We start from the raw sequence: 17,533 nt of genomic DNA, 5'->3' as shown, positions 1-17,533 counted from the left end.
AAAAAAAGCTAGGCCAAACCAGGACAAGATAAAATCAAAATAATCACCACTGATCTCCTGTAAATTAGGTATCTCATTTATATAACTAATTAATTGCAATGTATCATAAAAAGGTAAAGGTTCCCCCGCACATGTGTGCTAGTCGTTTCCGACTCTAGGGGCCGGTGCTCATCTCCGTTTCAAAGCCGAAGAGCCAGCGCTTGTCCGAGGACCTCTCCGTGGTCATGTGGCCGGCATGACTAGACACCAAAGGCGCACGAAACGCTGTTACCTTCCCACCGTAGTGGTATGTACCATCTATTCTTTCTCACACATGCAAACCGCTTTCACAAGAGAAACACAAGCGTGCACACAGACATGCCCTTCCCCTCCCTTCCCTATTTTCAGCAGAAATAACAGAGGAAGAAGTGGAGGAGGAGGAAAGAAGATGGATGCAGGGCAAGAGGAAAGGGTATCTACCTCGGGAAGAGAAGACAAGGCAAAGGGGAGAACAAAGCTGCTTGGAGAAGAGGCAATGGTACCTAGGAGAGGACAGCAAAAAGAGAAAACCTCGTTCATGCAGTACGAAAACAGTTAAATTCTGTCAGCCAACACCCCTCCCTCAAGCAACAGCTGATTTTCAAAGGCACCAACACTGTAGGATAGAGGTCTCCGACCTTTGCTCCATCGCTCGGAGCTGGGCCGCAGCCTCTTGGGAACCGGACTGTGCAAAAAATGAGCGAGTGCAGAAGTGCACGAAGCTGCATTTGCATAGGCGTCATGCATGCATGCATGCCAAATCATCCCCTCTCCCACCCCACCGCTAACACCACCTCCAGTCCTCAGAGCCGGGAAGGTTGGTGACCGCTGCTGTAGGAGATGACCAGGCTGAGCCTGAGGGTGGGTTCAAGCACATCATCAACTTTGGAATCGCTATGCTGCCATGAGAGACCTAAGTCCAGCCCTCCATGCATTCTGTTGACTTTTAACTAGCGCCGATTTGCCTGGAACATCAGTAGATCCGATTCTTTTGTGTAGGTAACATGTAATAAACTCAAACTCAACTCCTGTTCCTGGTTACTTGATTTGACAAACACAGTGCAACAGCAGGGCCTATGGCCATTTGCCCTTCACTGTTCCAGCAGCATTTTCTATTCTTCTTGGTGAATGTCAGACAACTCCCCCAGTTCCCATGTTGTGGGGCAAACCTGTGGGGGGAAACACTTCCTTTCACAAACATGGTAGTTATCAAAACTGAAGGTGTGCTAGACATGTTGATGCCAGAGACACAATGGTACTAACTCACATCCTTTCTGATGCCTACTTCTTTCCAAGTGAATATTGGCTGCTTCAAAACTGCCACAAACTCAGTGGGCTTTCTTGAAGAGGTAATTCTACAAAAGTGGTTCTGCCAGGCAGGAGACTTTCCTTATGGGTGCTGTTCATAGGTAAAAGTGGGGAATTTGCAGCTGCTGTATATAAATCCCATTATCTTCAACTATTGGCCGGGACAACAGGCCATTATTTACAGAAGTTGGAGTCTGGCAACTTTTAGAAAGCCACAGGTTCCCAATACCTTTATGAAAACCTTTTAAGGAATGAAAACAATAAACTACTTGGGAAAACACTGTTGCCATGGCAAATACCGATGAATCCATTTAATGTGTTATCTGCTTCAAGTCTGTACCGTTAGCTGATTGTCTTTCCAAACCATATTTCAGAGAAAATTTTAGACTATCTCCTTATATGTGCATATATTAGAGTTTAAATTATGTATGCAAATATTGGGATCTAAATCAGGGGTGTCCAAGCTTGGCAACTTTAACACCTGTGGACTTCAACTCTCAGAATTCCCTAGCCAGACATGGGAGTTGAAGTTCACAAGTCTTAAAGTTGCCAAGCTTGGACAACCCAGATCTAAATTATATTGAGGTTAGCTGACACCAAACTTGCAAGCTGAACCATTTTCAGACCAAGGAGAATACAATAGACTAGGCAAACCCCGCCCACATCATTCCATGCTTGAAGATACTTGCCTCTACAATTGTGATGGCAATCATGAACCAAGGTGGAGGACAGCAGGTGTAGCTGTCGTAGTACCATTTCCGGTCTATCTCACGGGGTAATGTCTCATACGCCACGTGCCGAATCAACCGCTGAGAAAGGCTGAGTCCCGTCTCCTCCAGGAGGGCCTTGCTGCATAGCCTCCTGTTCCCTTGCAAAATGGCTTGGCGGAAGCTGTTGGACCTCTTGTTACTCATCTGAAGATACAGTTAAGAAGAAGGAAAGGAAAAAAATAAAATAAAATGCTCTAATCAAACTATAAGCTGCTCAAGCTGAGAGGGTTAAGATATGTTATCAGGGGTAAGTTCAATACTTGGCCATAATGCAGATGTTTACAAGATACAAACAGTACAAATTCCGAAGAAACTAACTTCCTACATAATCTCTGGCCTAGCCTATTGCTTTAAACTACTATACAGGTAGTCCTCGACTATGACCATAATTGAGCCCAACATTTCCATTGCTAAGCAAGACGGTTGTAAAATGAGTTTTGCCCCATTTTACAGCCTTTCTTGTCACAGTTGTTAAGTGAGTCACTGCAGTTGTTAAGTTAGTAAAATGGTTGTTAAGAGAATCTGGCTTCCCCATTCACTTTGCTTGTCAGAAGGTCGCAAAAGGGGATCCCGGATGATTCCGGGACATTGCAACTGTCATAAATAAATAGGGAGGTAGGCAGGTAATAGCTAGATAGGTAGAAAGAGAAGAAAAAATACCGTAGTGACCGGATAAGATCAAACAGATCACTGAGCTATGGATGATCGGCATATACATAGAATGAAGGCTATTGCTAAGCACATTGATTTGTGCTTTAGATTGTAAGCCGCCCTGAGTCTTCGGAGAAGGGTGGGATATAAATGGGATTTTAAAAAAAATGTGATGGTCAGAAGTGAACCCAATTTGATGGTACTTAATTAACTGAGATCCCAGGAGTTATCTATTTCTGCCTAATAGAGTACAAGAATATAAGATGTTCCAAATGCACACATATGCCTTCCCATAGAATAAACACACTCTTATGCAATTGCCAAAAACTTTTCTGAGAGTCTTTTATTCCTATGGACTACAGCTCTGTTAACATCTGCTTGTAGAAAGCTGCCAAGACTTAATTCAGCACACAAGAGAAAGTACAGTACCACAGAATTAGCATTCCGGGTTGGTGGTGTTGCTACTGGTGTTTGATCATTTTCTTTTTGGCTCATCTGTACAAGATTTCAAAGGCCAGACCTCCTTCTTTCATACATACAATGTGCACGGGTAATTGCTTCAAGCTGAGCCAAACTGCTTCAAAACAAACTAATCACCCTGCTATAAGCTTCATTTTGAATGAGGGGAGCCGAGGTGCAAGTGGTCTTGACAATAAGTGTTATTTATCATTTGTTATGTACAACAATTTTTAAGCTGCCTTTAATTTCTTCAGGGAGAATGGGAGCGTACAGGAATCATCCCAGAGTGATGAGAAAAAAACAACAACACAAAACAAGAAAAGTGCATGTTAAGAAAATAACAAGATAAGCAGCAAATATGCAGCAATTGCACCAGGTTAAACCAAGCCAATTAAAATGCTAGAAGAACAAGACACTGAAAACCCCTGTAACACTGACAGATCCATGTCTGCTTCCTTGACTTTTCAGTCATAATTCATCATCAACCACCTGTCTGCTGATGACACCTGCCTGCTTGTGTCAGTTCAATAATTACATATTCTATTTGTCAAAATATTATCTTCCTGCTCAGAAGCACTGTAACTTCTGATTGTTAGATACTGCACTATTAGATTCAGCTGATCCCTGAATTATTTTCATAATAGTGGCAACCTCTCAAGGAAAAAAAGGGGGGGGGGAACTGTTAAGAAATTTAAATTTCGTAGCTGGATCCCTGGGGTTGTACAATGAGCCAGAACACACAGTTGTAGTTGATTGGTTGGAGAGTGCTGGCTCCTGTGTGAGGCCACAAACGTTGTGATTGGTTGCTGTGCGTGTGGAGGGGGAGTTTTCCCTTGCCCCCCCCACCTTTTTCTTCTGTGTGCCCTGTGTGCTCTGTGATTTACCTCATGATGCCCCTGTTTACCTCCTGTTTGTTTGCTGTAAATGTAGATGTGAAATATATTTATTTATATAAAACTACAAGCTTGTGTCAGTATCCCTGACCGCATTTGGACACCTGCTGTGCAATTTCCCTGACAAAACCCAAGAAAGCCCAGTTGCCTTTTGAAAACCTCCCTTGAAACAACCATGACCTGGATGACTGAGAATTTCCATGGACATCCTCTCAAAGAGTTCATTAAAATAACTAGTGCTCTGGCCCTGCACCCCCTTATTTCCAAACTGCTTGAGCAGAAAACACTCCCATGATTGAGTCACTTACATGTCACTTGGTTTGACACTCTAATTATGGCTCCACATATAGTTGGGTGGCTTCTGCAAAACCAGCATATTCATCTCGTTAAATAATTTAATTTAATTTAATTTAATAATTTGATTTCTATACCGCCCTTCTCCCGAAGGACCCAGGGCGGTGAACAGGGCAATACACAATAAAAATCGAATACAAAAATTAAAAAGCCATTAAACATCATGCCCATAAAATCAATACATATTAAAGTTAAAACTAGTTTTAAAAACCCAACCCCATCCCGTCAGACCAGGCCAGCTTGTTCAAAAAAGAATGTTTTGAGATAGCGCCGGAAGGAGCGAAGGTCGGGGGCCATCCGGAGCTCAACCGGTAAGCGGTTCCAAAGGTCTGGCGAGCCCACAGAGAACGCTCTCCCCCTGGGGGTCACCAATCGGCATTCTTTGATCGGCGGCACCTTGAGGAGGCCCTCTCTGTGGGAGCGCACTGGACGGAGGGAAGTTGACGCCGGCCGCAGGTGTTGCCGTAGGTAATCCGGACCCATGCCATGAAGGGCTTTGTAAGTCATAACTAACACCTTGAACCTCACCCGGAGAGCAACCGGTAGCCAATGCAGCTCGTGGAGCAAAGGTGTAACGTAAGATCCCCTTTTCTCAAACGTAAACATTATTTTCCCTAAGTCATGCTATAGTACTGAAATCTCAAATCTATATTATTAGAATTTTATTTTAGTCCCCCGAATTAATAATTCACTCCAAATCCTGATATGTCTTCTGAACTTGCCTTAATTTTTTTCTGAAAGAAATTGTTATTTTTCAGTGTTTTGATTGTGATCTTTTGGGGTATCTCATTTTTCTTAAGTACCCATGATTTAAACATGTGTATCAGATATGATGTGCATGCATATAATCCAATAAATATATAGTGTAATACAAGCCCACTCCTGTTACAAAATACTTGTTTAATATTTATATCTTGAGACCAGCTATAACCCATCAGAAAACTGAGATATGAGAAGGCTGACAAAACCAATAATTTTATGGTGGGATGGGAAATAACCTAAGTTTATAAATGGGGGACAATCAAAATCAGTTCTACACACTATGCTGCACCCCACTGCTCAGTCATCTACCAGTAAAATACAGGTACTGTAATCCTCAACTTACAACAATTCATTTAATGACCATTTGAAGTTACAGCAGCACTGAAAAAAGTGCCTTACAAGCATTTTTCACACAACTGTTGCAGCATCCTATGGTCATGTGATCAAAACTCAGATGCTTGGTAACTGACTCATATTTATGGCACTGTAGTGTCCTGGGGTTAGATGATCACCTTTTGTGTCCTTCTGACAAGCAGTCAATGGGGAAGCCAGATTCCCTTAACAACTATGTTGCTAACTTAAGAACTACAGTGATTTACTTAACAATTGTGGCAAGAAAAGTAGTAAAATGGAGCAAAACTCACTTAACAAATGTCTCACTTAGCGACATAAATGTTAGGCTCAATTATGGCCATAAGTGGAGGACTACCTGAAATAATCTATTTTGTTTAAATATGTCGATGTCATAGAAACCAAAGATTTTCCAGTAAAAATGTAAAACAAATGATACTTGCTGAGTGGAGCAAACAGCATTTAAAAACCCTCTTCATTTTCTCTCTAATCTATCTTCATTTTTTATTCATTTATTACAGGCTATATACTGGTTACTTTTACCACGTCTAGGTGCTTACAGTACCGAGAACCATTTAATCCGGACATATAAAAGCACTAAATAGTATCATGTGATGAGAGAAAAAAAGACTGGGAAACCAACTGACATCTCTCTAGTCTAGATAATTATTCTTGTAATTGCCTACCTCAGAAACAAACAACTCATGTTACAGCAAGAAAAGAATGGGAAACAATATTTTCTGTGCTTTAATAGAACACTTAACCTTCCTACATGAAATCCTAAAACTTCAAAAGTTCTGCTTAAAAGTTTTTGTAATGAGATTCTCCAGGGTCATTATGAGTTAGGAGGCTTATAAATATGATTTATTAAAAAAAACCCACTTTTCTCCATTAGCACTAGACATAAATGTATCAGTTGGGGCAGTTTCAAATATTTTACATTTCTTAAGGGCTCTTCAACAGAATACTACTAAAATGCTATTACCCAAGGCAGAAGTGGACATAAATGTATGCAAGCTGAAATAATTCCTCACCACCTTTCAGGTCCCTATTCTGAATTGAAGTAGAGATTTTGAGAGAAAAGCAAAGAGAACACTTCCTTTGATGCTGGTCCAGTTACTAGCAGTAGAAGATTCTCAGCATCATGCTGTGGGATCCCAGATTCTACTGCTAGTAACTGACACAAAAGGAAGTGTTCTCTTTTATGCTTTTCTCTCAAAATCCCTACTTTAATGCAGACTAGGGACCTGAAATGTGGAGAGGGATAAATTCAGCTTGCATACACTTATGTCTGCTTCTACCCTGGATAACAGCGTTTTAGTGCTATTCTGTTGAAGAGCACTTAGAAATGTAAAATATTTGAATCTTCCCTGACTGATATATTTCTGTCCAGTGCTAATGGAGAAGAGTGGTTTTTTTTAAATAAATCATATTTATAAGCCACCTAACTCATGATGACCATGGAGAATCAATCCTAACCAAACTCTTACCCTAACTGTAACCCTAATCATATCCTTTGGGGGGCCTCTCTGAGAAAGAACATAGTCTATATAGTTCCTCTCTTTTTCTCCAAAGTTATGAGTAAATTTAGATCTTGCCATCATTTCACAATATTATCTAGCACCTCAGCAGGTGTGAGACAAGAGACCTATGAGTAATTGAAATGAGTAATCTTTCAGCTATCACTTTCCAAACTACATATATTTTTATTGATTTATGCAACCTCTTTTATGATGACAGACTATAAACACAATAAAGGAAATATGAATTAACTGTGTGGTTTGCCTTACTCAGCACTTGGACTTGCAAGATTCTGTAAAGACAAAGGGAAAAAGCTGGAAAGTTTCAGTCAGAATCCATTTCTGAGATTAAGGATTAAGGATGTCTATTTATATTACTGTCTGGCTTATTGTTCAATGTACATTTTATTTTCATAACAATACAGGCAGTTCTCCTGACCACAAACGAGCCCAAAATTTCTGCTGCTAAGTGAGAAATTTGTCAAGTGACTTTTGCCCCATTTTACAACCTTTCTTGTCACCATTGTTAAGAGAATCACTGCAGTTGTTAAATTAGTAACATGGTTGTTAACTGAAAACGGCTTCCCCATTGACTTTGCTTGTCAGAAAGTCGCAAAAGGCGATCACATTACCTCAGAACACAGCAACCGTCATAAATATGAGTCAGTTGCCAAACATCTGAGTTTTGATCACATAACTACAGGGATGCTGCATTGGTTATAAGTGTGAAATATGGTCATAAGTCACTTTCTTCAGTGCTATTGTAACTTCGAATGGTCCCTAAACAAACTGTTGTAAGTCAAGGAGTATCTGTACTGTTGTTGAAATTGTGTTTTGTTAATTATTATGTGTTTAAATGAGCTGTGTTCTCTTCTGCTGGCATGGAACTCCATTTATGGGAATTTCTGTGATTTCCAATATTTTCCACTGGCAACTACCCCCTTTGCAAAGCTTCCATCCACTGATGCTAATGAGAACCTTTTCTGTCCAAAGGGAAATTGGAGAAAGTTGTCTTCCTCTATTTATTCCATTAAGAGGTTTCAGCTCTAATTTCTAACCCATTCAAAGAATGGAAAGAAATTCATGAGCTAAATTGAAATATATCATACAAATTAAATACATGCATTATATACACGGGTTTCCTTCTCAACAAAAAAAAACTATTTTATTTTGGCCTAAAGATAGCATCAAATATTGTTTAAAAATAAAACCTGTGTGATTATGCATTTATTTTTCATGCGTAGCTTGTTTGGATTACAGATCTGATTGATCTGTAAGCAGGAACATTTGCTTTTTTCCCTTACTTAGAAAACATTTTTTTATATTTTCCTAATATTATTAATTTTTAGGCCATTGGAACATTTAGAAACTAACATATTGAGGAAGGGTGAACAACGTACATTAGAAAATCAGTAGACAGGCTATTCCCCCTCCCCATTTTTATATTGTAAATGTGTGTGTGTGTGTGTGTGTGTGTGTGTGTACACATACACATACCAAAACCAATCATGGTTATAAATGGAACAGACATGACACAATCTAGTGAAGATTTTGGTAGTGCAAGTCACATAATGAATTAATAGAAACAATGAGACAAAACAGACATGCTTCATAAAAGTGAGTACAACATGCAATCTGGGCATATTATCCTCAACAGCTTCTAAAGCAGATATGTCCAGTATGAGGCGTGCATATTGTATGTGGCCCTGGAAGCTAGTAATGCATCTCCACAAGTTCATAAACTTTGAACACTATTATGTGATTTATATAAACTAACTATATGATTTATTTTATAAGGGACCCAAAATAATTCCTCTTTACTCAAGGCAGGCTAGGCAAGCCAAAAGGTTGGATACCCATGTTCTAAAAGGTGTCAAGAATCTTTGGACTACAGCAGGGTAAAAATGTGAAAATGAATAAATACAAAATATTAGCAGCAGCAACAACTAGACTTTTCTCAGTCTTGTTAGATACTTCAATAAATTAACTGTTCTGCAAAAGCTGGCTAGACGGGGGTGAACATTTGCTAACATGTGGCAACCTGACCTTAAGATACCAAGGGTAAAATAAAGGGCAGTTTAATCGCATGAATCATGGATTCAGCTTTAGTATGTGAACAAATGCAAAGGTGATCTGGTAAGGGATATCACTGTAATTTATTACCATCAAGGGCAAGGTATTGATTTAGGCAATTGAAAATGCCTTATATGCAATGGATGAAGGATTTTATAAAAATATCTAAATATTCCTCATAGCTGATGAACAATGGTAGATGTGTTAGTATATATCATACCTAACAAATTTGCAAACTTTTGAGATTTCTTTCAATAATTTTAATGCAAAAATTCCATTAACCAAGACTGTACTACAGTACAGCTTATTCCCATTTATTCCTTTTTACTTCTACTTGTGTGTCTCTGTGTGTGTGAAGGAGACAGAAGCAGAGAGAGAGAGAGAAACTGAAACACACTCCACATCATATAATGTAATTTCAAAAAAAAGTCCCCAGAGAGAATACCTTTCAAGAAGAAGAATAGAGCTGGAAGGGACCTTGGAGGTCTTCTAGTCCAGCCCCCTGACCAAGCAGGAGGACCTATACCATCTTATAACAACAACAACAATAACAATAAAGTTGGAAGGGACCTTGGAGATCATCTCAGAGTAGTGACTGTCTAGCCTCTTCTTAAAGATCTCCAGTGATAGAGCACCCATGATTTCTGGAGGCAAGCTGTTCCACTGGTTACTAATTGTTCTCACTGTCAGGAAGTTTCTCCTTAGTTCCAGGTTGCTTCTCTCTTTAATCAGTTTCCAACCATTGTTTCTCATCCTTCTCTCTGGTGCTTTGGTGAATAACGTGACCCCCTCTTCTTGGTGACAGCCCCTCAAATACTGGAATACCGCTATCATGTCTCCCCTATTTCTTCTTTTCTTTAGACTAACCAAACCCAAGTCCTGCAACCGTTTTTGTATGTTTTAGTCTCCAGGCCTTTGATCATCTTAGTTTTATTTATTTTTATTTATTTCTTATTTTTATATAGTTCTTTTAAGTTAACACATTTTATAGACATCATGGACATAGTCTGAAAACACAGAGATCATCATAGAGGTATCCATAGGTCTGGTCCAAGAAAATCAAAATAGTGGCCATAATGATGCAATTGAAATTCATCTGTTTTCTATGTTCATTGCAGGTATTTTGCTCGGATAACTCAAAATGACAATAGTAGTAGAGGACAGTAGAGAACTTTGTCCCTGCCTTCTTTTGGAAGGTTTTTTTTTGGCTAACAGTCTACCCTATCGTTCTGGACCTTTATTGAAGTCTCATATCATGTGTGAAACAAAATTAGACTCTTCCTTTTGTATGAGAAGACCCAATTAATTCAGGGCGACAAAATTTCATTGAACTGTCATTGCTAGCCTTTCACTGCTATACAGAGAACAGTTCCCATATGGTCGTAATGTACTTAGCACCAGATTTCTAGATTTGGGAGTTTTTGAATCAAATACTTAACCATTGGCAGAAAGAACAGAGAATTTATGGTGGCCTGGCACATTTTCAGGTCCAAAAAACCCACGAAAAGCCACCCTGCTTTTTCCCCCATGCAGTTCATCTGCAGCTTCTTTAAGAAACTGGTTATTAAAAGTGGAGGCAGACGGATAAACTACAAAATGGAAAAGGGATTAAGAAAAAAAGCATCCTCTGATTCATTAAATATTCACTTTCCTTAAAATTGTTTATTGGATTATTCACATGCAAAGAAGGAAGTGGTTGAGATTGTTTCCTAACAATACATGCTGCGCCTTCTCAAATACATTCACGCCTGAGGGAGAAATGTGTAATGGAACACTATAACAATATGCTTATTTACCACAGCTAGATGTGCTTCTGAAATGCTTCTGAAGCCTATTTCCAAACAAGATAGATGAGGAAGGAATCATTTACACTCAATTTTGCAACAAGGGAGGGAAAGCATGTGGCTCCTGAAATTCTTTCCAATCCCTTTACCACATATTTTTCTCAAACCAACTAATGTACAGCACGGCTGTAGTTATAACTGAATGTCTTTGGTGCAAAACCAACAAACCAGGGAAAAAAGACACATAGTACACCACCAACATGGCAGATCAGGCTGGAAAATAAGATCAGCCTACTAAGAATAGATGAAAGAAAAAAAAGGTGAAGAACAAGAAGACCAAAGAATGCCTGATCAAGAAACAACAGACTAATAGAATCAGAAGGGACCTTGGAGATCTTCTAAGCCCACCCCCTGCTCAAGCGGGAGACCCTCCACCACTTCAGACAAATGGGTGTCCAATCTCTTCTTAAAAATCTCCAGAGTTGGAGCAATGGCAAGCCATTCCACTGATTATTTGTTCTTATTGTCAGGAAATTTCTCCTTAGTTCTAGGTTGGTTCTCTCCTTGACTGGTTTCCATTGCTTCTTGTTCTGCTTTCAGGGCTTTGGAGAATAGGTTGACCCCCTCTTCTTTGTGGCAGCCTCTGAGATATTGGAACACTACTATCATATCACTTCTAGTCCTTCTTTTCACTGGACTACACAAACCCAAATCCTGTAACCGTTCTTCATATGTTTTTGCCTCCTAGCTCTATCTCTGCATTCTTTCTAGAGCCTCAACATCTTTATTGTGGTGACCAAAACTGGATGCAATATCCCAGGTGTGGTCTTATCAAGGCATTGTAAAATGGTACTATTACTTTCATTTAGAAACAATATATCACCAAGAAACAAGGAAGATTAAAGAAGTACTGGACATTATAAAGCAGAGCAGTAAATAACAGCTACAGCCAAGTAGGTCAGCAAATACAAAGATTAAATTGCACACTATTGGCAGAATCTCCAGAATCAACCAAATCTGAATAATTTCTACCAATCCATTAATAAAGAGACAGCAGTGAATCAGTCAACACCTGACAAAGAAGAAACAGTGCAGTTCTGGGCACAGCCATGAGATAATTCAAAGAAATATAATAAGAATGCAGCTTAGCTAAAGAAGGTGGTTAAGAATTAAAATGAAGCTAAAATGAAAGGACCTGTAATAATAGCAGAAATGGTGGAGAAAATGGCAAGGAAGATCAAGTATTGGCCATGGTTTTTTAGTTGAAGCATCTGATTGATCCACACCCATTCATTGCCAAACAGTATAACAGCATAATGCAAGGAGATAAAATTGAAGATCAGTTAATATTAACAAACCTACCTAACAAAGATCCAACAAAAGGGCAACAGGGAACTGAAAATCAATTGCCTGCTTACCAATGACATTCACATTGCTAACTGGTGTGGTAGCCGATATGGTCCAAAAGCGTCTAGTTGAAAACAAACTGTTTCCACCTGAGCAGAAGGGACACTGCCCAAATTGCGGAGGAACAAAAGATCAGTTCCTAAGTGGCAAGATGATAAGAAAATTGCAAGAGAAGGAAGACCAACTTGAATGTAGTTTGGATTGAAGGCGTTTGACTCCCCACCATATGATTGGATAATCAAGTGCCTAAAAACAACAGGAGTTGGTAGAAACATCAGAAGCTTTGTGTGAAGATCAATGGCACAATGGAAGACACAATTGCTGGTCAATTGTGATAGATTGAGAAAGGTTAATGTTAAGGGAGGAATCTTTCAAGGAGATTCACTCTCACCACCACTGTTTGTCATTGCACTGTCATTGCACTGAAATAGTCTCACTGCTCAACACTGTTCATATACACAGCCAAGATACTGCAATGGAATTTGGACTGGATAAACATGGCATCCTCACCCTCATGAGGAGAAAAGCAGTGAAAACCAAAGGAATCAAGACACCTTATGGAAATAACATCAGGAGTCTGCATGAAGATGATCATTATAAATACGTGGGTATCCTTCAAGCTGTCAACATCAAACACACTAAAGTCAAGAAGAAGGTAGAAGTGAATATGTCAAGAGAGTGAAGAAGATCTTAAAGTCCAAATACAATCAAGGCGATTTAACACTTGGCCGGTTCCAGTCATTAGATACACAGCTGGAATATGCACTGAATTCAAGCTGAATTAGACGCCCTGGATAGGGAGATCAGAAAAATAACAACAATGAATCATGCCCTTGTGAAGTATGCAGACGACACGGCAGTGGTGGGTCTTATCCAGGATGACAATGAAGATGCTTATAGGGAAGAGGTGAAGGCTCTGGTGGACTGATGCAATAAAAGTAACCTGATTCTAAATGTTGATAAAACAAAGGAGATCATTGTAGATTTTAGAAAGAGCCGGCATAGCCATACTCCACTCAGTATCAAGGATGCAACTGTAGAGGTGATCAACAGTATTAAGTATTTGAGGGTGCAAATAACTAACATTCTGAATTGGTCTCTCCACACGTTCAAACCAGCATCTGGATTTCCTGCGTCAGATGAGGAGAACACATCTTTCTCCTTCTGTCCTGGCCACTTTTTACAGAGGCACAATTGAGAGCATTTTAACAAACTGCATCACTGTCTGGCTTGGTGGCAGCAGTGCCTCAGATAGAAAGTCCATACAGAGAGTGGTGAGGACAGCTGAGAAGATCATAGGAAGCTCACTCCCTGGTATTCAGGATGCTGCTTCTAAGCACTATGTGCTTAGAGCTCAAAGCATTGTTAGAGACCCCACACACCCACTTTACGGTCTATTTCTGTTGCTCCCCTCTGGGAGGAGCTTTTGAAATATTTCTAGCAGGACTAACCGATTCTGTAATAGCTTTGTTCCCTATGTCATCCGTCTGGTAAAATCGCAAGTTTCGTTTTTCTCGCCATGCACATGTACACAGAACCCGAACTAAATTGTTTTTTCTCTGTGTCATATAATATATGTGGGTATATGCATAATTCTGTATTTATTTATTTATTTATTTTTGTCATATTTAAGTAGGGTATATCAGAGGTGGTGACCCTTTGAGAGCTGAATGCTACAAAATTTCATTTTAATGTATGCCGATTAGTGTACATTTAAAATGACAATAAAGTTATTCTTCTCTTCTCTTCTCTTCTCTTCTCTTCTCTTCTCTTCTCTTCTCTTCTCTTCTCTTCTCTTCTCTTCTCTTCCCTTCCCTTCCCTTCCCTTCCTTTCCTTCCCTTTCCTTTCCTTTCCTTTCCTTTCCTTTCCTTTCCTTTCCTTTCCTTCATCCATGTGGCAATGTTGACAGACTCTACTTACAAAGGAAAACAGGTGGGCATGGAATGTACTGACAGTCGAAAAAGTAAAAAGGACATTGTAATGTAGTGGGTCCAATGGAAGGAAGAGACGCCAGCCGGAGTACGTGTTCAGCTCTTTATTGGGGGGGTAGCGTACTGAAGAACAAGGGCTACCTGGCCTCCTTATATACCTGGTCAGGTAGGCGGCTAGCCAATGGGGTTGGCCCTAGGTTTCCCGCCGAAACTGGGTTTCCCGCCAAAAGTGTCCAGGCCAAACGCCCCCTGGTGGCTGCTGCTATGCAGAGGCTTGTACCTGGATACATAACACCCCTCCCCCCTTAGAGAAGAACCACCTGGTAACTATAACACATGCATAACTATTTACAACACAACATGATGTATACTTGTGCGTGGATGTCACTTGCACACATAGTCAGCTAGGTATGCAGGTGTCCTGTGGGGCCTGGTGGACCGTCTGGGTGTGGCTACTCCCTGGCCCATCCTGTCTGGCTCACAATGTTCTTGCACTGGGTTAGGTCCGTCTGCCAGGTTCCTGCCGCCAATGATGCCCTGCTGCTGCAGGGCTGGTTGTAGGAGGCCATCTTCCTCCAGTTCAGGGTCCGTGTGGTTTCCAGTTGGTCTGGCCTATTCTGGGGTGTGATTGTCAGGTTGGGCATGTGAGGTGCACTCAGGGACCCTTCCTCTGAGCTGGTCTATATGACGCCTGATGAGTCTATCCCCCTCCACCCCTATGATGTAGGATAGAGGCCCCATTTTGTCAACCACTGTCCCTGGAATCCATGTGTGTCCTGCCCCGTAGTTCCTTGCCCAAACCAGGTCCCCCACATTGAGTACCCTATGTGATGTGGGCCTGTCCATGTCTGCTGCCACACGGTCAGGGTGCAAACGGTCAAGCTTGGTGATGAGGCGCCGTCCCCATCATAGTTCTGCTGGGCTCTTCCCAGTGGCAACGCATGGTGTGGTGTGTTGGGCGAGCAGAAATTTTGCCAGTCTGTGATGCCAGTCCCCGCTGATGATGCGCTGGAGTGCGTCCTTGGTCGTCCTTACCATCCGTTCAGCTTGCCCATTAGTCGATGGGTGGAAGGGCGCGGAGGTGGTGTGTCTAATCCAATTCGCCTTCAAGAACGCCTGGAAATCATTAGTGGTAAACTGAGGCCCGTTATCGGATACAATGATGTCAGGGAGGCTCTGTGTGACAAAGAGAGCTCTGAGCACCTGGATTGTCCTAGCTGAGGTCATGTTGGGAACAGGGACTACCTCCAGCCACTTAGAGTGGCTGTCCACTACCACTAAGAACAGTTGGCCCTGGAACGGCCCCACATAGTCAATGTGCATGCGGGACCAGGGTGTGTGTGTGGCCTCCCACCTGTGTACTGGTGTGTGGGGCATTTCTGACCTGGATCTCTGGCATGTGTAACAGGCCTTGACCCGTTCCTCAATGTCCTTGTCCAGCCCTGGCCACCAGAGGTAGCTTCTGGCCAGTGCCTTCATCCTAACCACCCCCGGATGTCCCTCATGTAAGGATTCCAATACCCTGCCCCGGACTGCAGTGGGGATGATGACCCTGCTTCCCCAGAGGAGGCAACCTCTGTGCATGGACAGCTCGTGTTGCCTGGTGAAATAGGCCTGGAACTCAGGCCCCGGAGACTTGTCCTGCCACCCTGTGCAAACCCATGAGTGTACCCTGCTCATGATGTTGTCAGTGGCTGTGTTGCTGGCAATGTCCTTGGCATGAACTGGGCATTCTGGTAATTCCTGCAGAGCTAGGATCTGCGTTGCTGGTGCCGGGTCTGGTTCAATGGTGTCAAGGGGTAGCCTACTTAAGCCATCTGCATGGCCCATCTCCTTCCCTGGCTTGTGCACCAGCTTGCAATTGTAAGCTGCAAGGAAGATGGACCACCGGAGCATTCTGGGAGACAGAATTTGGGGTGTCTGCTTGTCCGTTGTGAACAGGCCCAGGAGTGGTTTGTGGTCTGTGTAGACAGTGAACTCCCTGCCATACAGATAATCATGGAACTTCTTAATTCCTGCCACGATTGCCAGGGCTTCCCTATCAATTTGGGCGTAGTTCCTCTCTGCTCCAGACAGCGTCCTGGAATAGTAGGCTATGGGAATTTGAGCCCCATTAGGCTCAAGGTGACTTAGAACTGCACCCACGCCATAAGGGGATGCATCGCACGCAATGCATATGGGCTTTGTTTCGATGAAGTGTGTTACTGTGGACTTGTCAGACAGAAGCACCTTTAATGCTCTGAAGCTTTGATCATGGACGTAAGTCCAGACCCATGCTGCCTTTCTGTCCAGTAACCTGTGAAGTGGCTCTGCAATGGCTGCCTTGTGTGGGAGGAATGTGTGATAGAAATTGAGCAGGCCCAGGAATGCCTGTAGCTCTGCCTTGTTCTTGGGTGTGGGTGCCAGTTTGATTGCCCTAACCTTGGACTCTGTGGGGTGGATTCCCTTGGCATCTACCCTGAATCCCAAAAATTCTGTGGATGGAACACCTATGCTGCACTTCTCCCTCTTTAGTTTGAGGCCAGCAATGCGCAGCCTGGATAGTACCTCCCTCAGCCTACCTGCCAGCATTTCTGCTGATGCTCCTGCAATCAGGACGTCATCAAAATAAGGGCAGACTCCTGGGATGCCCCTGAGTGTTTTCTCCATAATTTCCTGGAAAATGCCAGGAGCTACGCTGATCCCAAACTGCAGCCTGTTCACCCTGAACGCTCCCCTGTGAGTCACTATAGTCTGGGTGTCAGCTGTTGCCCTGGTAACCGTGAGTTGCTGGTACGCCTGCGCAAGATCGAGCCTTGCAAAAATGGCGCCGCCTTGGAGGGAAGCGAGAACGTGGCTGACCGTGGGGACCGGGTAAGCGTGCGGGTTTAGGGTGTGGTTCACCGAGCACTTGTAGTCGGTGCAGATCCTTATCTCCCCGTTGGATTTGAGCGGGGTGACGATTGGGGTTTCCCACTCCCCCCCATCTACAGGCTCTAAGATTCCCTGGGCCACCAGCTTATCCAGTTCGCACTCGATTTTGTGCTTGAGCACGAAGGGGACTCGCTGCGGCCTGACCCTAATGGGGGGAACGTTCGGGTTTAGCTTGAACGAGATGGGGGGCCCTGTGTACCTGCCCAGCATCCCATCGAAGACGTCTGCGAACTCTTTGCAGATGGCCTCGATGGAGTCTCCCTGGATCCGGTGGATCCTGAAGACTGTGATTCCCAGGGCCTCGAACCAGTCTAGGCTGACTAGGCTGGCTCTCTGGC

General features: G+C 42.3%; 1 protein-coding gene across 3 annotated transcripts in view; it reads right to left on the bottom strand.

Moving 5' to 3' along the window:
* The window catches only part of RHBDL3 (rhomboid like 3), a gene marked incomplete at both ends in the record, with an annotated part of 143,948 nt that overhangs the window by 32,598 nt on the left and 93,817 nt on the right, over positions 1–17,533 (bottom strand). For all 3 annotated transcript variants that reach the window (XM_083353630.1, XM_083353631.1, XM_083353632.1), the window contains one exon: positions 2,016–2,240. In XM_083353630.1, the coding sequence (XP_083209756.1) occupies positions 2,016–2,240 (225 nt within the window). The remainder of the gene's footprint in view (positions 1–2,015; positions 2,241–17,533) is intronic.

The sequence above is a fragment of the Vipera ursinii genome (genome assembly GCF_947247035.1).
Source record: "Vipera ursinii genome assembly, chromosome: 2".
NCBI classification, from domain to species: Eukaryota; Metazoa; Chordata; class Lepidosauria; order Squamata; family Viperidae; genus Vipera; species Vipera ursinii.
This window is presented reverse-complemented; position numbering and strand designations above follow the sequence as displayed.